Source organism: Ahaetulla prasina, chromosome 5, assembly GCF_028640845.1.
Source record: "Ahaetulla prasina isolate Xishuangbanna chromosome 5, ASM2864084v1, whole genome shotgun sequence".
Classification (NCBI taxonomy): Eukaryota; Metazoa; Chordata; class Lepidosauria; order Squamata; family Colubridae; genus Ahaetulla; species Ahaetulla prasina.
The window spans coordinates 4,445,825-4,470,743 of NC_080543.1; the positions used below are offsets into that span (position 1 = coordinate 4,445,825).

The following is a 24,919-nucleotide window of genomic DNA, read 5'->3' on the forward strand; positions in this document are numbered from 1 at the left end:
TATCACCAGCGCAGCTGCATTCTGGACTAACTGAAGCCTCCGAGTGCACTTCAAGGAGCCCCATGTAGAGAGCATTACAATAATCCAAGCGAGAGGTAGCAGCGCAGTGACTGTGCACAAGGCATCCCGATCAAGGAAGGCGCAACTGCGAACCAGGCGGACCTGGTGGAAGGCCCTCCTGGAGCGGCCGTCAAATGATCTTCAAGCGACAGCCGGTCATCCAGGAGGACACCTAAGTTGCGCACCCTATCCTTTGGGGCCAATAACTCGCCTCCAACAGTCAGCGCGGCTGCAGTTGACTGAATCGGGATGCCGGCATCCACAGCCACTCCGTCTTGGAGGGATTAAGCTTGTGCCTGTTTCTCCCCATCCAGACCCGTACGGCTTCCAAACACCGGGACATCACTTCAACAACTTCATTGGGGTGGCCCGGGGTGGAAAAGTACAGCTGGGTGTCATCAGCGTACTGTTGGTATCTCAACCCGAAGCCACTGATGATCTCACCCAGTGGCTTCATATAGATGTTGAACAGAAGGGGCGAGAGAATCGACCCCTGCGGGACCCCACAAGTGAGTCACCTCGCGACCGACCTCTACCCCCCTGTCAACACCGTCTGCGACCGGTCGGAGAGATAGGAGGAGAACCACCGATACACGGTGCCTCCCACTCCCAATCCCCCCAACCGGCGCAGCAAGATACCATGGTCGATGGTATCAAAAGCCGCTGAGAGATCTAATAGGACCAGGGCAGAGGAGTACCCACTGTCCCTGGCCCGCCAGAGATCATCCACCAATGCGACCAAAGCTGTTTCCGTGCTGTATCCGGGTCGAAAGCCGGACTGGAACGGGTCTAGATAGACGGCTTCATCCAGGTATTGGGGTAGCTGTCACGCCACAGCACTCTCTACAACCTTCGCAACGAAGCGAAGGTTGGAGACTGGACGATAGTTACCCAAAATAGCTGGGTCCAGGGAGGGCTTCTTGAGGAGGGGTCTCACCACCGCCTCTTTCAAGGCGGCAGGGAAAACCCCTTCCAACAAAGAAGCGTTGATAATCCTCTGGAGCCAGCCTCGTGTCACCTCCTGAGTGGCCAGTACCAGCCAGGAAGGACACGGGTCCAGTAAACATGTCGTGGCGTGAAGCCTCCCCAACAACCTGTCCACGTCCTCGGGAGCCACAGGGTCAAACTCATCCCAAACCGGTTCAACAAGACGTGTCTCCTCTCTCTCGCTTGGATCATCCCAATTTCGGTCCAGACCATCCCGGAGCTGAGCGATTTTATCGTATAGATAACCACTAAACTCCTCGGCACGTCCCTGCAAAGGGTCATCCCGCACCTCCTGATGAAGGAGGGAGCGGGTCACCCGAAACAGGGCGGCCGGGCGGTTATCTGCCGACGCAATGAGGGTGGAGGCGTAGGAACGCCTCGCCTCCCTCATTGCCACCAGGTAGGTCCTAGAATAGGACCTAACTAGTGTCCGATCAGCTTCGGAACGACTGGACCTCCAGGTGCTCTCTAGGCGTCTTCTCCGGCGTTTCATCTCCCTCAGCCCCTCAGAGAACCAAGGGGCCGGACGAGATCTGCGCCGGGTCAGAGGCCGCAAAGGCGCGACACGGTCCAGGGCCCCAGCCGCGGCCTGTTCCCAGGCCGCGACTAGTTCCTCAGTCGTGCCGTGGGCCAGATCCTCAGGGAATGGCCCAAGCTCCGTCAGGAACCTCTCAGGGTCCATCAGGCGCCTGGGACGGAACCAACGTATAGGCTCCGTCTCCCTGCGGTGGTGAGTGGCGGTCCGGAAGTCTAGGCGAAGGAGAAAATGATCAGACCATGACATAGGTTCTGTTACTAAATCACCTAACTCCAGATCATTTAGCCACTGTCCAGAGATATAAATCAGATCCAGCGTGCCTCCCCCCATGTGTGTTATGACTCGTGGACTTCAAGTCCCAGAATCCCTGAGCCAGCATGGGGAACTAGGGCCCTTTTATGACTCGTAGACTTCAAGTCCCAGAATCCCTGAGCCAGCATGGGGAACTAGGGCCCTTTTATGACTCATGGACTTCAACTCCCAGAATCCCTGAGCCAGCATGGGGAACTAGGGCCCTTTTATGACTTCTGGACTTCAACTCCCAGAATCCCTGAGCCAGCATGGGGAACTATGGCCATTTTATGATTCGTGGACTTCAACTCTCAGAATCCCTGAGCCAGCATGGGGAACTATGGTCCTTTTATGACTCGTGGACTTCAACTCCCAGAATCCATAAGCCAGCATGGAGAACTATGGCCCTTTTATGACTCGTGGACTCCAACTCCCAGAATTCCTGAGCCAGTATGGGGAACTATGGCCCTTTTATGACTCGTGGACTTCAACTCCCAGAATCCATAAGCCAGCATGGAGAACTATGGCCCTTTTATGACTCGTGGACTTCAATTCCCAGAATCCCTGAGCCAGCATGGGGAACTAGGGCCCTTTTATGACTCGTGGACTTCAACTCCCAGAATCCCTGAGCCTGCATGGGGAACTATGGTCCTTTTATGACTCGTGGACTTCAAGTCCCAGAATCCCTGAGCCAGCATGGGGAACTATGGCCCTTTTATGACTCGTGGACTTCAACTCCCAGAATCCCTAAAGGCGCCATTGTTTCCTCACCCCTGGGGTAGAGCAAGGGAAAGCCCACCTCAAAATGCCCCTCCTCAAATCCGGTGGGATGCATAAAATTCTTCTTCATTCTGTCCTGACCAGACCTGCTTACTTTGATGGAGCAGCTGATGAGACCTCCTCGGTTATGGACCTTCAACACCCGCTCAAAAAGGAGGTTTCGCTTGGCTTCGTCATCGGCGTAGCCTCCTTCGACCAGGTCGATCGGTTCCGAGACCCCGCCAGTAAAATCCACCAAGGCATCGCCCGTGTTGCCTCCGTCTAAGGCTTCGTAGCATCCCGAGAGTCTACGGGTGGAATAAGAAAGAGACTTTGCCATTCAGGACCGTTCCTCACACTTACGACCGTTCCTCACACTTACGACCATTGCCCCATTTTTCTCCCCCCCCTCCACGGTCACGTGATCGAAATTCACAGGTTCTCAACAGGCATGTACGTAGGACAGTTCATCTGATCGCTTTCGTCAATCTTCTGAGAAGCAAAATCAGCGAGATTCGCTTCGTGACGCTTAGCAAGGGAGATTCGGGGCTCAATTGCTGTCATAAGTTGAGGACCGCCTCTACGTACATCAATGCTCCTCATTGCGAACATAACTGACAAGCGCCAGCAGGAGGTTAGGCAAAAGACTTAAAAAACAGGAGGAAGAGGCACTTGAACGGAAGGAAATATCTGTTAATTCAGGGTTGAACTGTTTGCTTGCAGACGTCTCTTTGCCCAACTAGGGAACATCATCAGTGCTAGGAGGGAGTGGGGTTTTGCTCTCTGCTTATATAGCAATCAGCTACACGGGGGACCATTAAGAACCATCACCAAGAGCCACTAAGAACGTTCCCACCGACAGGGTAAGCCACTCATATACAGTATAAAAAACAGCATACCCTTCTTCCTTCTAGCACTGATGGCGTTACCTAGTTCGGTAATGAAAGGACTGCAAGCCCAGAGAGAACCAAGGTTTGCACCGACGGCTTGTTTGGGGAAGCTCCTGACATCAGGGCACAACCAGGAAGCCAGAACTACGTAGAATTTTATTAATAAGGTTGAACATCAAGAAATCGAGCCGCAGAATCTCGGAAACCCAAGAAGCAAAACGCCTGTCCTCGCTGAAGAATTCATTTAACTCAGGGGTGTCAAACTGGATTTCTTCGAGGGCCGGATCAGCATTGCAGTTCTCCTGCATGGGCTGGCCGGGGGGGCAGTAGGGGGAGATGGGGCAGACACATCTGTTCTGTCCCCCCTCGGCTCCGTCCGAGCGATGGCTTAATTAGCCGGCACTATCAGCTCTGGCAGCAAACTAGCGAGCATCTGCCAAGTGACTCTGTTATCTCCCTTGATGCCAATGAGTCACCCAGGAACAAACAGTACTTCAGCTCTAGTTAAGCAGTTGATGTGCCTGCTACGAAGAGGCATAGCAGCCCTCGCTGGTTTTATATACTGTGGGGTGTGGCTCTGTGACTCGGCACTTCCTAGCCCTGCCCCACCCCTGCTTCTGTTGTTCCTGCCTCTCCTGCCTACGAAACCTAGGGTCCAGCCAGGCCTGATTGCCATCAGCTGGGTCTGCAGGCGTGGCCTGGGGGGAAAGAGTCAGGGGACGGAGGCCTTGTTATCTCCTCCACCTGGCCTGCCTCCGGCTCCTGGAGCTGAGCCAAGGAAGCCGGTGCTCCCAAAGTAAGTCCTGACGGCCCTTCCCCCTCACTTTCCAAGTCATTTTCTGGCAGGGGCCCCAGCTCTGGGGGCGCAGACACAACAACATCCTGCAGCAACCTGCCAGCCAAAACGGGGCACGGGGGGGGGCACGAGGTCCCCTCGTTCCCCATTTTCAGCCTCAACGGCCTCTTGCAGCATCCTGTTGGCCATAATGGCACGCGGGGAGCCTCACGCGCCCACCCCCCAGTGCCCCATTTTGGCTGCCAGAGGTACTGCGGGCTGCTCCTTTCCTATTTCCAGGCCAGCTCTGCGGGCCAGATTTAAGCACCCCGTGGTCCTCGAGTTTGACACCCCTGATTTAAGTGGGGCCGCTGTCTAAATCTCTCTTCAGCAGTTGGCAAGATTTGAAAGACCAATTTCCTTTTGCCAGATAGGATCTGTCGGTCCCTATCCCACCTAGGATCCAGGGGTGAAATCCAGCAGGTTCTGACAGGTTCTGGAGAACCGGTAGCGGAAATTTTGAGCAGTTTGGAGAACCAGTAGTGGAAATTTTGAGCGGTTTGGAGAACCGGTAGTGGAAATTTTGAGTAGTTTGGAAAACCGATAGCGGAAATGTTGAGCAGTTTGGAGAACCGGTAGTGGAAATTTTGAGCGGTTTGGAGAACCGGTATTGGAAATTTTGAGTAGTTTGGAAAACCAGTAGCGGAAATGTTGAGCAGTTTGGAGAACCGGTAGTGGAAATTTTGAGCGGTTTGGAGAACCGGTAGTGGAAATTTTGAGTAGTTCGGAGAACTGGTAGCAGAAATGTTGAGTGGTTTGGAGAACCGGTAGCGGAAATGTTGAGCGGTTTGGAGAACCAGTAGTGGAAATTTTGAGCGGTTTGGAAAACCGGTAGCGGAAATTTTGAGCAGTTCGAAGAACCGGTAGCGGAAATTTTGAGCGGTTTGGAGAACCGGTAGTGGAAATTTTGAGCAGTTCGGAGAACCGGTAGGGGAAATTTTGAGCGGTTTGGAGAACCGGTAGGGGAAATTTTGAATGGTTTGGAGAACCGGTAGTGGAAATTTTGAGTAGTTCGGAGAACTGGTAGGGGAAATTTTGAGTAGTTGAGAGAATTGGCAAATACCACCTCTGGCTGGCCCCAGAGTGAGGTGGGAATGGAGATTTTGTAATATCCTTCCCCCAGGAGTAGGGATTTTGCAGTATCCTTCCCCTGGAGCAGGGTGGGAATGGAGATTTCACAGCATCCTTCCCCTGCCATGCCCACCAAGCCACGCCCACCAAGCCACGCCACGCCCACCAAGCCACGCCACGCCCACCAAGCCACGCCCACTGAACCGGTAGTAAAAAAAATTGGATTTCACCACTGCTAGGATCCCGTCTAGATCCTATCCCACATAGGATCTGTGGGACCCCATAGGTCAGGAAAAGCTGGTAGGACACGCAATCCTCGAGGGGTCTCCTTACTTCGCGTAGGCTTTTTCCACCAAAGCACACCACAGTTCGTTCTTGGAGTTGGAATGGCAGTAGATGAGTTGGTTGTGGAGGGTGGGCAGCCGGTCGTCGATTACCACGTCGATCCACCGGCCAAAACGCCAGAACTGGAAATGGAAAATCCCGGCATAATTTTGCGGCTTCTCCGAAGACCATTCTTGCTCTTTCCAATCTGGAATTACCTGGCGGAATTGAAGGGAGCAAACAAGAGAAAGAGCGTTTAACGAACACAGGTGGTCCATAATTTTATTTTATTTTATTTTTTTGGCCTTTGGGCATGTCCGCCACATATGGTGGTATGAGCCCGTTATCTAATAAGCCCGTAAACTAATCAAGAAGAGAAGCAACTTAGAACTCAGGAGAAATTTCCTGACTGTGAGAACAATTAACCAATGGAACTCCTTGCCTCCAGAAGTTGTAAATGCTCCAACGTTGGAAGTTTTTAAGTAGATGTTGGATAACCATTTGTCTGAAGTGGTGTAGAATTTCCTGCCTAAGCAGGGGGTTGGACTAGAAGACCTCCAAGGTCCCTTCCAACTCTGTTATTCTATTTCTATTATTTCTATTTCTATTATTTCTATTTCTATTCTTTTCTATTCTCTTTCTGTTATTTCTATTTCTATTCTATTCTATTTCTAATTCTAATTCTATTTCTATTCTATTCTATTTCTATTATTTCTAATTCTATTCTATTCTATTTCTATTATTTCTATTCTAGAATAGAATAGAATAGATTTTTTTATTGGCCAAGTGTGATTGGACACACAAGGAATTTGTCTTGGGGCATACGCTCTCAGTGTACATAAAAGAAAAGATACCTTCATCAAGGTACAACATTTACAACACAAATGATGGTCAATATATCAATATAAATCATAAGGATTACCAGCAACAAAGTTACAGTCATACAGTCATAAATGGAAAGAGATTGATGATGGGAATGATGAGAAGATTAATAGTAGTGCTGACTTAGTGAATAGTTTGACAGTGTTGAGGGAATTATTTGTTTAGCAGAGTGATGGCCTTCGGGAAAAGGCATTCTATTCTATTCTATTCTATTCTATTCTATTCTATTCTATTCTATTCTATTCTATTCTATTCTATTCTATTCTTTCTAATTCTAATTCTAATTCTAATTCTATTTCTATTTCTATTAATTCTAATTCTAATTCTAATTCTATTCTATCCCTATCCCTATCTCTATCCCTATCCCATATGATTGCATTTCCAGTATTTCTGGATGAAAATACATACATGGTTAGAGAAAACAATAAAGCAATACATACATTTAAAGCCAGAAATATTTTTGTTAGGTATATTGCCAGAAAAATATGACAAAGGGAACGTATAGTTAATACTACATGTTTTGGCAGCAGTGGGAATTGTATTTGCACAACATTGGAAAAATGAGGAAATTCCTACAGATGAAAATGTAATTTAAAAAAATATTAGATTGTGCGGAAATGGATAGGTTAACATTAAAGATAAAGGATAAAGAAGATATTTTAAACGTGGGATTTGTTTTTACCAATGATTAAATAATAAACGTAGAAATTAGAAGTTGGAAGAATACCACTATATATAAGTAAATAATATTATTATTACTATTATTATGTATAAGTAAATTGACCCAGACAATCCTAACCCAGAAAAATGTATAAATAAAAATTAAAACAATGACAACAACGCAAGGTAGTCCTCGACTTATAACAGTTCATTTAGTGACCGTTCGAAGTTACAAGCGCCCCAGGATCGTTTTTCACACTTACAATCCTTGCAGCATCACTGTGGTCACGCGATCAAAATTCAGACGCTCAGCAAATGACTCATATTTATGACGGTTGCAGCGTTCTGGGGTCAGGTGATCCCCTTTGCGACCTTCTAACAAGCCATATTCACTTAACCATGTTATTAACATAACAGCTGCGGTGATTCACTTAACAGCTGTGGCAAGAAAGGTCGTAAAATGGGACACAAAACTCACTGAACAACTGTCTCGCTTAGCGATGGAAAGTTTGGTCTCAATTGCGGTCGTAAGTTGACAACTTCCTGTAATTAATGAATGTGCTGTTTGAATCCAGTTACAACTCAGGGGTGGGATTCACCTGGTTCAGACCGGTTCGGGCGAACCGCATGTTAATTTTAATCTGGCTCGCCGAACCGGTTGTTCCAAGGACTGGCTGACCTCGCCTCGCCCCGCCCCTCCCAGGAGTCTCTACCCGGCCAGTTTTAGATACCAGGTAAATGCAAGGCATGCGCGGAGGCGGCTCTGGGAAGGCGAAAAATGGAAGTACCGGAAGTTTGGAAACGGGCCCATTTCTGGCCTCTGGAGGGTCTCCGGTGCCTGGGGGAGGCCATTTTTGCCCTCTTGGAGGCTCTAGGAAAGCCTCCAGAGCCTGAAGAGGGCAAAAACCAGGCCTATTGGAAGTACTGGAAGTCCGGAAACATTTATTTATTTATTTAATCAAATTTTTATACCGCCCTATCTCCCGAAGGACTCAGGGCGGTTTACAGCCCGATAAAAATACAAATATAATACAAGATAAAACACTAATTAAAAAAACTTATTTAAATAGGCCAAAATTTAAAATTACAATTAAAATGATAAAACCCCATTAAAACTAAATTTAAAATTAAAATTCTAGTCCTCATTCATAGTGCTCAAACAGACTCATTTCCGGCCTCGAGGGCTTCCAGTGCCCAGGGGAGGCTGTTTTTGCCCCCCCCCCCGGAGACTCAAAGAAAGCCTCCGGAGCCTGGGGAGGGCGAAAATGCCCCCCCCCCCGCCGTGGTGCAGGAGGCTGAATAGGCCACGCCCCCATGGCCACACCCACCCAGCAACCGAGCAGCACACCGGTTACTGAAATTTTTCAATCCCAACCCTTGACCGCAGCCCTCAGTATTTTCTTTTCAAGTTGAATTGAAAGGAAACGCACAAATATTTTAATCCTTTTTCGTGGCTGGAAAAAAACCAGGACAATCTGTCCAAATTCCCCTTTTTAAAAATCCATTAGCCACTGACACCATTTAAAGGAAGAAATATGGAAACCACTCAGTGGAACAGAGCGATCCATAAAAAAAAATATATATCACTATTAATATTCACGCTGATCTCTTTTCGCTTAAAAGCTGTCACAATAAATAGGGGCAAACAGGGAATAAATTTCAAAAGGCTTTTTCTCCCGTTTAAAAAAAAAAAAAAGCCGATACGGTTTGTCCTTTTGATAGAGGCGGAAAAGAAAACCCTCTTAGAATGATTTGTGGAATAATTAATTTTTACCTTCTCCATTCCTGTGGTGCCTGATGAAAAAAGTAAATAAAAATTGGGATTTTTTTTTTTTAAGAAATCAGAATTTTAACATCCATGATAAACCTTCACCAAGCCTACTAGTTAAGGTTAGGTATAGTTTAATATATTTTAATATATTAATCATTCTCTCTCCCCCCCCTCTCTCATTCTTTCTCTTTCTCATTCTCTCATTGTTTCGCTCTCATTCTCTTTATCTCTAATTCTCTTGTTCATTCTCATTCTTTCTTTCTAATTCTCTCGTTCATTCTCATTCTTTCTTTCTTTCGCTCTGTCTGTCTGTTTGTCTGTCTACCTACCTATCTATCATCTATCTATCTTCTCTCTCTCTCTCTCATCTCTCTCTCTCTCTCTCTCTCTATCTAGCCAAGGTGGCGCAGTGGTTAGAGTGCAGTACTGCAGGCTCCTTCTGCTGACTGCTGACTGCCAGCAGTTTGGCAGTTCGAATCTCACCAGGCTCAAGATTGACTCATCCTTCCATCCTTCCAAGGTGGGTAAAATGAGGACCCAGACTGGGAAGCGGTATATAAGTGTCATTTCCCCCCGTTGGAGTCTGAATCCGAAGGGGAAGAGGAACGGCTGACAGAGAGTGAGAGTGTGGATCTGTTGGCTGTGGAAGAAACTGGGGAAGGGCAAAGTCAGGCTGGGCAGAGCAGGGGAGAGGTAGAACAAGGGAGAAGGGGTTCAGACAAAGACCAAGGCCCACCCCCTCCTCATCCTAGGCAGCGCAGGGAGGAACGGAGAAGACAGCAACGTGGGTGGGTTGCGTGGCTTACGAGGGAGGAAAGAGACCAGATCCTCTTTACAAGGCACAGCTGCTGATGGAGTTTAAAAGGAGAGGCAAATGGGAGGGGCGGTTGTCGGGAACAAACGTTGAGTTCGTTTGGTGTTTATCTTAGTTTCTGGCATCCTCCCAACGGGTTTGATTTACCGCCGTGCTACTTCACTTCTGGAATTCCTTATTTTGCTTGCCCCGCCAGATTAATTCCCTGGTCTTGCCTTGTTGGATTTTTAGCTGGAAGTTTTCTGCAACTTACACAACGTTTGGGGCTGAAGTATTATCAGCCAAAGACTATTACAGGTTGGTGGAAAAGCTTTCTCTCCAGGCCGGAGAGTTGAAAGGGACATTGGGGGGCACAGTTGGTGATAATAAATGGACTCATATTGGTTCTCTGGCTGTGTTGCCTTTGTGTCACACCCCGGGTCATCACAATAAGTCTAAGGGCTACTGCTATTGCTAATATATTTTGCATCCATAAATAAACTATATTTGCACACATCTATTCATCTCCGCCCTCTGCCTTTTATCCCCAGAGCTAGGGTGGGGCTTCGCTAGCAGCGGTGGTTCTTCCGTCCCAAGGACCGGCCTATAGATTTCCACTGTTCTCCTCTCCTCTGCCTTCTATGCATCCACGCATCAGGCACTGGATCCAGCTGTTCCTCCTCTTCCTCATCAGCCACCTCTAGACCTGGGGGCTGACGGATGGTCCAGGCTCTGCCTCTGTCTCTCTCTCTCTCTCTCTCTCTGTGCCAGCTCCCTTCCCTCTTCCCCCTCGGAGCTCTCAAGTTGCCTTGATGCTGACCCTGACTCCCGCGGCCCCTCCTTCTCTTCTGAGTCGGGCTGCTGGAGGGGCCGGGCCACAACGCACCATCACTCGAACACGGCAATGAAACACAACTCAGAAATATGTATCTTTTTTCCTGTTTTTATTAATTAGAGTGCTTTTTGTACAGTGGGAAGTAAGTACACTTGAAGAGTACAAGTAGTCATTACCAATTTTTATTTTCCAGCTCCAGAAGAAAAGAACCTCTTACATTAAAGAGAAGACTGTGACTTTGTTATGACCCAGGAAGAGAGTTTAAGATTGTAACCGAGGAAATCTCACTTCGGCTGTTAAGACAAGGACTGAAGAAATCTTTAAAGGTAGTCCTTGACTTACAACAGTTCATTTAGTGACTGTTCAAAGTTGCAACAGCACTGAAAAAAGTGACTTATCATTGAATTTTTCACATTTACGACCGTTGCAACATCCCCGTATCATGTGATCAAAATTCAGACACTCGGCAACCGACTCATATTTATGACGGTTGCAGTCTCCCGGGGTCCCGGGGTCCCGTTTTGCGACCCCTTGACAAGCAAAGTCAAATAGGGACGCCAGATTCACTTAACAAACATGTGACTCACTTAAGAAAGGTTGTAAAATGGGGCAACATTCAACAATTGTTTTGCTTAGCAATAGAAAAGTTGGGTACAATTGTGGTCCTAAGTCGAGGACTCCCTGTAATTTATCCATTATCAAAAAGGCTATTTTTTTTTCTACCAATCAAAATATGACACCATGTTTTCCTTTGGTATAGATTCGTTTTATAATATTGTACAAGAATATATCATTGTTATGGCTAATTTGATATTTTTCATACATACATACACACATATATATATATATAAAACATAACATAACATAACATAACATAACAACAGAGTTGGAAGGGACCTTGGAGGCCTTCTAGTCCAACCCCCTGCCCAGGCAGGAAACCCTACACCATCTCAGTCAGATGGTTATCCAACATTTTCTTAAAAATTTCCAGTGTTGGAGCATTCACAACTTCTGCAGGCAAGTCGTTCCACTTATTAATTGTTCTAACTGTCAGGAAATTTCTCCTTAATTCTAAGTTGCTTCTTTCTTTGATCAGTTTCCACCCATTGCTTCTTGTTCTACCCTCAGGTGCTTTGGAGAACAGCCCGACTCCCTCTTCTTTGTGGCAGCCCCTGAGATATATATATATATATATATTTGTTTTCTGAGGTTTTCGCGGGTGTTTGTATGTAGGTCTTTGGTTATTCGGGTTTTCTCCCGCGTAAAATTGGAAGTGTCTTGGCGACATTTCGACGAAGTCTCATTCGTCATCTTCAGGCTTCAGCTTCGTGCTTCTGGGAGCAAAGCTGAAGCCTGAAGATGACGAATGAGACTTCAAAACGTCACCAAGACACTTCCACTATATATATATATGACAGAGACACATGCAGCTGATTAATATATTCATTCTTGAGAGGATTGTTTTCTATTTTATTTTTTTTATTATTATAGTAATAAATCTAATACTTTTAATATTTATACTAAATTATCTTATCTCCTAAGGCATCTGCAGATTACTTTTCAAAAATGTGTCTGTGGTTTTTTAAAGCTTTTTCTTAGTTCTGTTTTACCCGATTTTTTTAAATTAAAAATTGCAATAAAACATCTTTAAAGGAAAGTGAACGCAGAAAACCCAACATCGTGAGCTGAAGGCAAGGATCCCTAGTTTAAAACGCCATGCATTTACAAGTAGTCCTCGACTTACAACAGTTCATTTAGTGACCGAAGTTACGACGGGATTGAGAAAAGGGATTTATGACCGTTTTTCACGCTAATGACTGTTGTACCATCTGCACGATCATGTGATCAAAATTCAGAACCGAAACTCAGAACCTGGGATCTGATTCATATTTATGACGGTCGCAATGTCCCAGGGTCACGTGATCCCCTTATGCGACCTTCTGATCAGCAAAGTCAAGGGGGGGGGGAAGCTCAGATTCACTTAACAATATTAAGTGTGACAAACTTAAGAACGTCAGTGATTCACTTAACAACCGTGGCAAGAAAAGCCGTAAAATGGGGCAAAATTCACTTAACAACCGAAATGTTGGGATCAATTCTGATCGTAAGTCGAGGATTACCTTGTACTGCATGTGTTAATCTTGCTAGAGACGACCTTGGGTTTTTTTTTTCCCCCCTCTGGCCACGTGGAACAAAGATAGAAATATAGGGAATATATTGGCTAGCGCAGGGGTCTGCAAACTTGGCTCTTTTAAGACTTGTGGACTTCAACTCCCAGTGTTCCAAAGCTGGCTGAGGAACTCTGGGAGTTGAAGTCCACAGGTCTTAAAGGGACCAAGGTTGGAGACCCCTGTTCTAAAAAAGCCACAGCAGCTTGCATTTAAACAAAAACTTCCCTCGCCGCTCCAACACCAAAATCTCCCACGCTTTCAAGCTTGACTTTTCTCCTAAGGGAGACATTGCTTCGTCTCTTGAAAAAGTCCGTTTTTGGAATAGCATCTACAGGAGCTTCTCAGGTCTAGCACCATGCGAGGGAGGGAGGGAGGGAGGGAAAGAAAAAAAGAAAAAGAAAGAAAGAAAGAAAGAAAGAAAGAAGAAAGAAGGAAGGAAGGAGATGGCAGAGAGGGAGGGAAAGACGGAGGAAGGAAAGGAAGAAAGAAGGAGGGAGGAAAGGAAGGAGATGGCAGAGAGGGAGGGAAAGAGGCAGGGAGGAAAGGAAGGAAAGAAGAAGGGAGGGAGGGAGGGAGGAAGGAGGGAGGAGGAAAGAAGGAAGGAAGGAGAAAGGAAGATGGCAGAGAGGGAGGAGGAGGAAAAATGAAAGAAAGGGAGGGAGGAGGGAGGGAGGAGGGAGGGAGGGAGGAGGAAGGAAGGAAGGAAGGAAGGAAGGAAGGAAGGAAGGAAGGAAGAAGAGAGACAGGAAAGGAAGGAAGGAAGAAAAAAGAAAGAAAAAGAGACGGAAAGAAGGAAGGAAGGAAGGAAGGAAGGAAGGAGAAAGAGAAGGAAAATAAAGGAAGGAAGAAAAAAGGAAGAAAGAAAAAAGAGTCAGGGAAGGAGGGAAGGAAGGAAGGAAGGAAAGAAAGAAGGAAGGAAGGAGATGGCAGAGAGCGAGGGAAAGAGGCAGGGAGGAAAGGAAGGAAAGAATAAGGGAGGGAGAGAGGAAAGGAAGGAAGGAAGGAAGGAAGGAAGGAAGGAAGGAAGGAAGGAAGGAAGGAAGGAAGGAAGGAAGGAAGGAAGGAAGGAAGGATCTAATACAGGGCAACTGCCAAGATTCAACCTAGATAGGGGCTACAGAGCAGGAAGAAATTATCCCTGGATTCTTCAGAGGCATTAAGAGAGGATTTTAAGATACTCTCTTCCCCGCTGCGATTCAGAAACAACAGGCTTATTCCCGCAGCCACAATCTCAGCGCACAAGGAGAACACAACACCTCTCTTTCGGTCTCGTTAACACCCTGCTGACCGAGAGACCCGGAGTCCTTGGCGGTCTCAGCCTGATGGTTTTCTTGCAAGACGTTTCATGACCCAACGAGGCAACATCATCAGTTCTAAGGCTGGAGAACTCGCTCCTAAGGAGGAAACCCCTCAAAGTCCCACAAAAACAACTCCCAACGGATTCCGGCGTTCGATTCCGCTTCGTGATTCTCCCCGCCTGGAAGGGATTCCCATAGTTTTGGTGAGAAGGAATGAGCCATCAAAAGTCTTAAGCACTTGGCCAAATTCAGAGGGACAAAAAGAAAAAAAAAGAAAAAAAGAACATGACCTCACAGGGGATTGAACTATCAATCAATCAATCAGAATAGAGCTGGAAGGGACCTTGGAGGTCTTCTAGTCCAACCCCCTGCTCAAGCAGGAGATCCCATACCATTCCAGACAAGTGGCTATGCAATCTCTTCTTTAAAAAACTCAGTGATGGAACATCCGCAACTTCTGGTGGCAAGCTGTTCCGCTGGTTAATTGTCCTCACTGCCAGGAAGTTTCTCCTTAATTCCAGGTTGCTTCTCTCCTTGATCAGTTTCCATCCATCGATTCTTGTCTTGCCTTCTGATGCTCTGGAAAATAGGTTGACCCCCCCTCTTCTTCGTGGCAGCCCTTCAAATATTGGAATAATGTCCTCACATTACCCCTAATCCTTCATTTCATTAAACTAGACATACCCCAATTCCTGCAACTGTCCTAGTTGCTCTTGGTTGCACTATATATATATATATATATATATATATATATATATATATATATATATATATATATATATATATATATATATATATATATATATATATATGTAGGTAGGTCTTTGGTTATTCGGGTTTTCTCCCGCGTAAAATTGGAAGTGTCTTGGCAACGTTTCGACGAAGTCTCATTCATCATCTTCAGGCTTCAGCTTCGTGCTTCTGGGAGCAATGTGTGATTGCAGCTGTTTCTTCCTTTTTAACTGCTAGTGGGGGTTTGAACTGATTGGGTGGGAGCTTGGCTGTGCTCTGATTGGATGGGTTTTTTTGTGCTCTGATTGGCTGGGGTGTGTCCTGTTTGGGTGGGGGCTTGGTTGTGCTCAGATTAATGTGAGTTGCAGGGGGATTTGAGCTGGTGAGCTGCATTGCTGTTGTTTGGCTTCATGTTTGTGGTCGTGCTACATCTTCATAGTGGGTGTCTGTCTGCTGTATGTATGGATTGGAGGGGTTTGAAATGGCTAATGTTGCAGCTGCGGTCTGGCTTCTGGTCCTTGGTCGTGCTTCCTGATCAGTGTGGGTTTGGGTCTGCTTTCTGGGTGGATGTGTGGTGGTGACATCCTGTGTGGACCTCGTGAGTGTGGGTCTGGTGTCATTCCTCGTGTCAAATATATATATTTGGGGACCAGAACTGGATCCAGTATTCCAAGTGGGGTCTTATTAAGGCTTTATAGAGCAGTACTAATACTTGACGTGATTAATAAAACTAGAAGGCATCCAAAATCCCTTCCAGCTCTCTTTATTCTCTATTCTGCATTCGAAGCGCCTCAAGCAAACCAGCCAATTTTGGGTGCCTCCAAGCAAAAAAAAAAAAAAAAGATTTCTCCGATCAAGCAAAAAAATGCCGTGTTCAGCTTTTCATTCGACCTCCGTCAATCGAGCAGAAAAAGTTTGAAAAGCTTCTTTCAAACCTCAGATTTGCACAAAGGGGAAAAAACGCACTGCTTTTCATTTAAAGGAATTTAATCCGCCGTGTAGCAAGGCGCTCGTTTCGGGTGGTGGCAAACCTTTTATTTTCCTGGAAAAGCCAGCGAGGGGATGGAAGTGATCTCGAGATCCTGAAGTTCGGATCCAAATCTAGCTACGGATCTACCAGAAAGTCACGCTGCTATCTCTGGTCTTCAGGTCCCAGTTTAGAAAAATGTTTCAATTTTGCAAAAGAGGACATCTGTTTAATACTTGTCGTGCTTAATGTGCCTCTAATTGATGGTAGGTTGTAGTGCTGGAGAACATAAAATAAGTTAGGAGAACTTTTGATGAAGAAAAGTCAACGTTTTTCGCAGCTTCCATGAAATTTAGGGCTTACTTTGAAAGAAAAAAAACGTTTAAAATTATCAAGAGCCTGGATTTAGGCAATGAGAAGCATTTTGAGCAGCGTGCAAAGCATTGCAATAAATCGGATCGAAGGAATATTAAGATATATGGCTGTTTTTTTTCACACCCAGCCCTGCTAGGTAGGCTTCCGAGACACTCCATGGGGGCCTAATCCCCTTTTCTGGAGGTCTTGAGTGTGATGGGGAAACGCTCCAAATTTTCGAAGATGCCTTCTGCGCCAGCCAGCTCGGTTCCTGTTTGGAGAGGCGATAGTGAAATGGATGGACCTATACACTGAATTTTTAAAAATGAAAAAAAACTTCTGGAGAAAAGTCTTCAACGTTTCCAACAGCAGATTTCCCAGCCTAGCGAAGGGAAGGTGGTATTTCTTAAGTCCTCCTTAGACCCGGATCTAAGGTCAGGCTGAAGGTCGAGGAAGGTCAACGTCAATTCTGCATTTCAAAAGTGCATCTGGTTTCAAAACTAAAGTCACGGTTGGAGCTGCAGAGCCCAAAACAAAAAGAAGATTATTTGAGGGGGGCGGAAAAGCCATCGAGGAGACGTAGTGGGACCAGAATTCAGACTTTGAATATGACGGAGCATTTCAGGTGAGCTGGCTCGAGACCGTCGCTGAAGGCCACCAAGAAATACATCACTTTCCGGATTTTGGCTAGCTCCGCCAATCTTTCTCCAAACTCCAGGGCATCGGCTTCGTTGCAATGTACCACGTCGGGCGCGTCCGGCTTCTTCCAAAACACGCCCACCGGATCCAAGAGCTGCCTTCTCATGAGGTTGGTCAAATCCGGCGTCCAGTGTTGAGAGGTCCCGATAATGGTGGCCTTACCCGGCTGGTCCAGGACGACTTTCCAGTTCAGGAAACGGAGGCCGTGTTGACGGGAGAAATCCAGGCGGAAGATGAATTCGTTGGCTTGAAGGAGCTTCTCGCCGTCTTGAGCCTTCTCGTTCTTCTGCCGGAGGGTCGTCACTCGAATCCTCATCACCTCGGTCAGCTGGACATCTTGGACCAAATGCAGCTCCAATTCGGCTGCCTCGGAACTCATAATTCTTCTTTATGAGTTACGGGGAGATTCTGCAGGGTTTGAACGAGTGACAGAGGTGCCTTGGCAGGCAAAAGGAAACTTCCTGCTGTGTCTTCGCTCGCTTGCTGGTACCCAAGTGATGCTAAGCAACCTGGCCTGGGGAAGCAGGGAACCCGAGGGCTTTTCCTCTGGGCATCTCATTTTCCAGGGAGGGACATGATCATCGATGGTACGATCCTCCCCCCGAGCTAAGTCTCTTGATATTAGCTGCCTTAACAACCATTCCCAAGCAAGAACACGTTTAACAGAATAACAGAGTTGGAAGGGACCTTGGAGGCCTTCTAGTCCAACCCCCTGCTGAAGCAGGAGACCCTCGACCATTCTGGATAAATACCTGCCCAGTCTCTTATTAAAAGCCTCCAGTGATGGAAGCATTTCTGGAGACAAGCCGTTTCACGGATTTAATTGTTCTCTCTATCAGGAAATTCCTCCTTAGTTCTCAGTTGCTTCTACAGATACGGATTAACAGAGTCGGATGGGACCTTGTAGGTCATCTAGTCCAACCCCCCGCCCAAGGAGGAGACCCGACACCATTTCTGACAGATGGCAGTCCGGTCTCTTCTTGAAAGCCTCCAGGGATGAAGCTCCCACAACTTCCGAAGACAACTTCCGTTCCATCCGTTGATTGTTCTCACTGTCAGAAAATTCCTCCTTATTTCCAGGTTGAATCTCTCCTTGATCAGTTTCCATCCATTATTCCTTTTCTGGCCTTCTGGAGCTTTGCAAAATAGCTTGACCCCTTTCCTCCTCTCTGTGGCAGCCATTCAAATATTGGAAAGATGCTCTCCTGTCTCCCCTGGTCCTTCTCTTCAATAGACTAGCCAGGCCCAGTTCCTGCAACCGTTCTTTGTATGTTTTAGCCTCCAGTCCCCTCATCATCTTTGTTGCTCTTCTCTGCACTCTTTCTAGAGTCTCAACATCTTTTTTTATAGTGTGGTGACCAAAACTGGATGCAGGATTCTAGGTGTGGCCTTCTCTCCTTGATTAGTTTCCATCCATTGCTTCTTGTCCTACCTTCAGGTGCTTTGCAGAATAGGTTTGACCCCCGTTCTTCTCTGTGGCACCCCTTAAATATTGGAAGGCTGCTATCATGTCACCCCTAGTCTTCCTTTTCATTAAACTAGACATACCCAATTCCTGCAACTGTTCTTAGTATGTTTTATCCTCCAGTCCTCTATTCATCCTGGTTGCTCTTCTCTGCACTTTTTTTCTAGAGTCTCAACCGTCCAACTGAACAGCATTCTCAAGATGGGCTAAAATTCAACTTTATGGTCAAAGGGCGGAGGGAAAGAAGAGATATTGAAGAAGGCTTTTTATAAGGGTTAATTGCAAACCTTTTTTTCCTAATGGTGATTCAATTTAGGAAGTCTGCCAAAGGTTTCAGATTCTTTCAGGATTTAAAGATGGTTTACAGAAAACAAAACACTTGCAATTCCACTCAGGGATTTGACCGGTAGCTGGCAAAACGCTTTCGACTTTGCTAAAATGAGGGGTCAGGATTGGATGCTTTGATCCATGGCTCTGCTTGAGCAGGGGGTTGGACTAGAAGACCTCCAAGGTCCCTTCCAACTCTATTATTCTGTGTTCTAAACCTTCCCTTAGGAAAAGCAGAACTCGGTTCTCTGACTGGAGGCTAAAACATACGATGAACGGTTGCAGGAACTGGGCCTGGCTAGTCTAAGGAAGAGAAGGACCCGGGGAGACAGGAGAGCATCTTCCAATATTTGAGGGGCTGCCACAGAGAGGAGGAAGGGGGTCAAGCTATTTTCCAAAGCACCTGAAGGCCAGAAAAGGAATAACGGATGGAAACTGATCAAGGAGAGATTCAACCTGGAAATAAGGAGGAATTTTCTGACAGTGAGAACAATCAACCGATGGAACGGAAGTTGCCTTCAGAAGTTGTAGGAGCTTCATCAGTGGAAGCTTTCAAGAAGAGACTAGACTGCCATCTGTCAGAAATGGTGTCGGGTCTCCTGCTTGAGCAGGGGGTTGGACTAGATGACCTACAAGGTCCCTTCCGACTCTTATTCCTTTGTTAATCTGGTTAAGGAGCTCATGAATGGAGGGCATGTGACACAGCCCACGGAGAATGTGATCATGGAAAGAGGACAATCCCTCGTGTCATCCACCTTCCAATTCCATTCATTAGGAGGTTCACTGGAGACCTAGGCTATGGCGTCGAATGGAGGATTGCAACACAGCTGTAGCAGCACAACAACGCATTCTAAGTTGCACTGGACACAATGGATGTTGCGGTTCCAGCTAGTCAGTGGCCAGCTTGGTGGCATCTGACATAAATACAATAGAATGAGTCCAGAAATATTTTACTAGAAGAGTTCTCCGCTCCTCCGAAAACAACAAAATACCTTATGCCGACAGACTTGAAATCCTGGGATTAGAAAACTTACAACTCCGTCGACTTCGACATGACCTGTGTTTAACACACAGAATCATTATTGCAACATCCTTCCTGTAAAAGACTACTTCAGCTTCAATCGCAATATTACAAGAGCAAAAAATAGATTCAAGCTTAATGTCAACCGCTTCAAACTTGATTGCAGAAAATATGACTTCTGTAACAGAGTTGTTCATGCTTGGAACTCATTACCTGACTCCATAGTCTCTACTCAAAATCCCAAAATCTTCAACCAAAAACTGTCTACTACTGACCTCACCCCATTCCTAAGAGGGCTATAAGGGGCGTGCATAAGAGCACAAAAGTGCCTACCGTTCCTGTCCTATTGTTCCCTTCATTATATATCAAATTAATATAGCTGATGCATATTTTTTTACTTATATATATATATATATATATATATATATATATATATACATATATATTTTCTTCAAGATATGTTGTTTTATTTATGACAATGTTTGTGTATACTGTTGTGACAAAATGAAATAAAAATAATAATAATAATAATCAACCTTCCCTGACATTTAGGAAACCTGGAAGCTCTGAAATTTGGTTATTTATGATTGTTTTGATCCCAAGTAGCCCTCGATTTGCAACCATTCATTTAGTGACCGTTTGAAATGACGTCACTGAAAAAAAGTGACTTGAAACCCGTCCTCCCACTTACGACCGTTGCATCCCCCTAAGTCATGCGATCAAAATTTGGATGCTTGGCAACTGGCTCATATTTATGACGGTTGCAGTGTCCCAGGGTCCTATGATATCCTTTTAGGGCCTTCTGACAAGCAGTGTCAATGGGGAAGCCAGATTCGCTTAAGAACCGTGTTGCTTAACTTAACAACCGCAGTGATTCACTTAGCAACCGTGGCAAGAACGGTCATAAAATGGGGCAAAACTCACTCAACAAGTCTCTTGCTTAGCAGTGGGAATGCTGGGCTAAGTTGTGGTCGTAAGTCGAGGGCTAATGCAGCCTATTATTATTAACAGCAACTGCTTGCAATATTGCAGGTTCAAGTCCCACCAGGCCCCAGGTTGACTCAGCCTTCCATCCTTTATAAGGTAGGTAAAATGAGGATCCAGATTGTTGGGGGCAATAAAAGTTGACTTTGTATATAATATACAAATGGATGAAGACTATTGCTTAACACAGTGTAAGCCGCCCTGAGTCTTCGGAAAAGGGCGGGATATAAATGCAAAAAAAAAATAAAAAAAAAAATAAAGTAGTATTTCTTAAATTAATTTTAAACGGGGTTTTGTACTTTTAACTATAGTTTTAAATTTGGCCTAATGGAATAAGTTTTTTTTAAATGTTGTTTTAACATGTATTTATTTTATATTTTATGTTTTATAAGGCTGTCCTCTCCTTCGGGAGATAGGGCGGTCTAGAAATTTGAATAATAAATAATAAATAATAATACATTTCTCAAGTTCAGCAACTTTAAGACATGTGGGCTTTTTTTTAGCGCTTGTTCAGCTGATAAAATTATTTCACGCTTTTGTGTTATTCGGGGCTGTACAGAGAATTCAGATATGTCTACAGGACTAGTGTGAGAATTCCAAGCTGTTTTTTCTCCACTTTAATATCTTTATCCAATTTCAAAGGCAAACGTTAAAATTCAAACTAACCTAAAAAGAGAAAAACAAATTAAAAGTGACCACAAAATACAACCAATTTAGAACGAAGAGGGCCTCCAATTTCCTTTTAAGTCCAGCAATAAGTCAACAACCTCTCTCTGCATTTAAGCAAATCATACCAGTATCTCGAAATACAGAAGTCCTCGACTTACGACCACAATTGTGCCGAAGATTTCTGTCGCTAAGCCAGACGGTTGTTAAGTGGGATTTGCCCCACCTTACGACTATTCTTGCCACCAATCGGTAAGCGAATCACCGCAGGTGTTAAGTTAAGTCACTGCAGTTGTTAAGACAGTATCACAATTGTTAAATGAATCCGGCTTCCCCCATCGATTTTGCTCGTCAGAATTTGGCAGGAGGAGATCACGTCGCGACACTGTGACCGTCATAAATATGAGTCAAATTGCCCAGGGTCCGAATTTTGATCACGTGACCGTGGGGAGGCCGCAAAGGGTGGTTAAGTGTGACAAATGGTCATCCGTCTTTTTTTTTTTTTAAATGCCGTCGTAGCTTTGAACGGTCACTAAACGGACGGTTGTAAGTCGAGGACTTCCTGTTCTAACCGTCCGTTTCTAATGCATCCGTATTCGTAAATATTCTGCAAGCTTTTCCTGTCAGGGCGACGAGCACAAGGAGAAAGTTCAAACTCCTTTCGGCACAAAAGGCCACGACGGAAAAATCAGCGTTGAGCAAACAAGCCGGGAGCGATTTGGGAGTCCAGAAAGGAAGAAATCTCAAATAATAATAAGACTCTAGTGAGCCTTCCTCCTAGGCTTCAGTAACATCCCACAGGACACAGAGGGAGGCTTGAGGAAGTCAGTTGTGTGTATGTGTGTCTCTCTGAAACGAAATACAGGTACAGGTAATCCTCAAATTACAACCGTTCGTTTAATGACTGTCCAAACTTATAACGGCCCTGAAAAGGACAGTTGTCGTGTCCCACTCCTCCGCTGACGGCCGGGTCAGGGAAATCCGAATCAGGCTTGCCTCTGCAGCTCTGTCCAAAGTCCTAGCAAAGTCCTCAGAGCAGGCAGGAGACCAGAAAGTGACTTCAGCAAGATAAGTTCGACTTTGCCTGACTCAGAGACTGCCAGAAAGTAGATCCTTTATATAGGCCATGGGGTGTGGCTCTATGACTCAGCACTTATCCAGGCCTGCCCCTCCCTTCCTTCTGTTGCCTCCGCCTATCCAGTCTTCTGATGCGAGGGTCACTCCAATCAGCAGCTGTTGGAAGTAAACTTTCCTCAGGCTCACATGCTGTGGAGGAGGGGGAGGGGTCTAGCTGCTCCGTTTGCCTGGGCATGGAGCCAGGGCTGGGGCCGGGAGGTGCTCCTTCTTCTTCAGCCTGTCTGGGCATGGAGCCAGGACTTGGGCCGGGAGGCATACATTCCTCAGTGTTCGGGAGCAGGTAAGAAGGCCCCGGCTGCTCTGAGGGCGGGCAAGACACAACAACAGTTGTAAGGATTTGTTAGGACAGCACAGAAGTGACTTACGAACTTTCTTCACACTTAACGACCATTGCAGTAGCCCCATGGACCCAGGATCAAAATTCAGAGGCTCGGCAACTTACTCATATTTATGACGGTCGCTGTGGTGGTGGTAGTGAGTCACGTGACCCCCTTCTGACAAGCAAAGCCAACGGGGGAAGCCACGTTCACTCAACAGCCGTGTGATTCGCTTATCGACTGCAGCCATTCACTTAAAAAACAACTGCGGCAAGGAAGGTCGTAAAACGGGGGCAAAGCTGACTGAACAAAGGTCTCACTTAACCACAAACATTTTGGACTCAATTGGGGTCGTAAATCAAGGATTACCTGTATATACTGCTTCACAGTGCTTTATTTATTTATTTATTTATTTATTTATTTATTTATTTATTTATTTATTTATTTATTTATTTATTTCAATTTTTATACCGCCCTTCTCCCGAAGGACTCAGGGCAGTGTACAGCCTAGTAAAAATACAATGTATAAACATTAAAAAGAAATTAAAAAGAAATATTATACATGGCCAAAATTTTAAAACCATTTAAAATCATAAGACATAAATACCCCAATAAAATATCAATCCAGTCCCGCTTGAATAAATAAGTGCGTTTTCAGCTCACGGCGGAAGGTCCGAAGATCAGGCACTTGACGGGGGGGGGGGGAAGTTCATTCCAGAGCGTGGGAGCTCCCACAGAAAAGGCTCTTCCCCTGGGGGCCGCCAGCCGGCATTGCTTGGCGGACGGCACCCTGAGAAGTCCCTCTCTGTGTGAGCGTATGGGTCGGTGGGAGGCAAAAGGTAACAGCAGGCGGTCCCGTAAGTACCCGGGTCCTAAGCCATGGAGCGCTTTAAAGGTGGTAACCAAAATCTTGAAGCGCACCCAAAAGACCACAGGAAGCCAGTGCAAGCTGCGCAGGATTGGTGTTACATGGGAGCAACGAGTCGCTCCCACTATTACCCGCGCAGCTGCATTCTGAACTAGCTGCAGCCTCCGGGTGCACTTCAAGGGCAGCCCCATGTAGAGAGCATTGCAATAGTCCAAGCGGGAAGTGACAAGGGCATGAGTGACCGTGCATAAGGCATCCCGGTCAAGAAAGGGGCGCAACTGGCGCACCAAGCGTACTTGGTGGAAGGCCCTCCTGGAGACGGCCGCCAAATGATCATCAAACGACAGCCGCCCATCCAGGAGGACGCCCAAGTTGCGCACCCTCTCCGTTGGGGCCAATAACTCGCCCCCAACAGTCAGCCGCGGCTGCAGCTGACTGTACTGGGGTGCCGGCATCCACAGCCACTCCGTCTTGGAGGGATTGAGCTTGAGCCTGTTTCTCCCCATCCAGACCCGTACGGCCTCCAGGCACCGGGACAGCACTTCGATAGCTTCATTGGGGTGGTCCGGGGTGGAAAAGTACAGCTGAGTATCATCAGCGTACAGATGATAACTCACCCCGAAACCACTGATGACCTCACTTTATAGCCCTCTCTGAAGCGGTTTCCAGAGTCAGCCTCTTGCCCCCAACAATCTGGGTCCTCGATTTACAACCATTCTTTTAGTGACTGTTCAAACTTACGACGGCACTAAAAAAAGTGGCTTGTGACCATTTTTCACCCTTATGACCGTTGGAGCATCGCTACGGTGATCAAAATTCGGATGCTTGGCAACTGACTCATATTTATGACGGTTGCAGTGTCCCCAATCTCCTTTTGCGACCTTCTGGCAAGCAAAATCAATGGGGAAGCCATTGATTCACTTAACAACCGTGATACTGTCTTAACAACTGCAGTGACTCACTTAACAACTGCGGCGAGAAAGGTCACGAAACAGAGCGCAACTCACTTAACTAACCACTGTCTTTCGTAGCAACATAAATTGCGGTCCTAAGTCAAGGACTACTACCTGTATATCGATATATTTAGAAGCACAAACGGTACCGTCTTTTGAAGAGGTAGAATTTCACCAAGCGCCCACTAGAGGGAGACACCTCCCTCCAGGTAAGGAAGGGAATACAATAAAGTAAAAGCGAATTTTTCTCTCCTGTGTATTATG

General features: G+C 46.1%; 2 protein-coding genes across 2 annotated transcripts in view; both read right to left on the reverse strand.

The window, feature by feature from the left end:
* CAPN5 (calpain 5) overlaps nucleotides 1-24,919 on the reverse strand; it is a 98,252-nt gene that overhangs the window by 16,888 nt on the left and 56,445 nt on the right. The window contains exons 4-5 of the mRNA XM_058186655.1: nucleotides 5,765-5,973; nucleotides 2,751-2,943 (exon numbers count right to left, since the gene is read on the reverse strand). Coding sequence (XP_058042638.1) covers nucleotides 2,751-2,943; nucleotides 5,765-5,973 — 402 coding nt within the window. The remainder of the gene's footprint in view (nucleotides 1-2,750; nucleotides 2,944-5,764; nucleotides 5,974-24,919) is intronic.
* OMP (olfactory marker protein) lies at nucleotides 16,592-17,675 on the reverse strand. The gene has a single exon (XM_058186656.1). The coding sequence runs from the start codon at nucleotides 17,294-17,296 to the stop codon at nucleotides 16,814-16,816; it is 483 nt and encodes a 160-aa protein (XP_058042639.1). The 5' UTR covers nucleotides 17,297-17,675; the 3' UTR covers nucleotides 16,592-16,813.

Coding starts and splice junctions, on each gene's coding strand:
- OMP (XM_058186656.1), bottom strand. CDS start 17,296: ATGAGTTCCGAGGCAGCCGAATTGGAGCTGCATTTGGTCCAAGATGTC.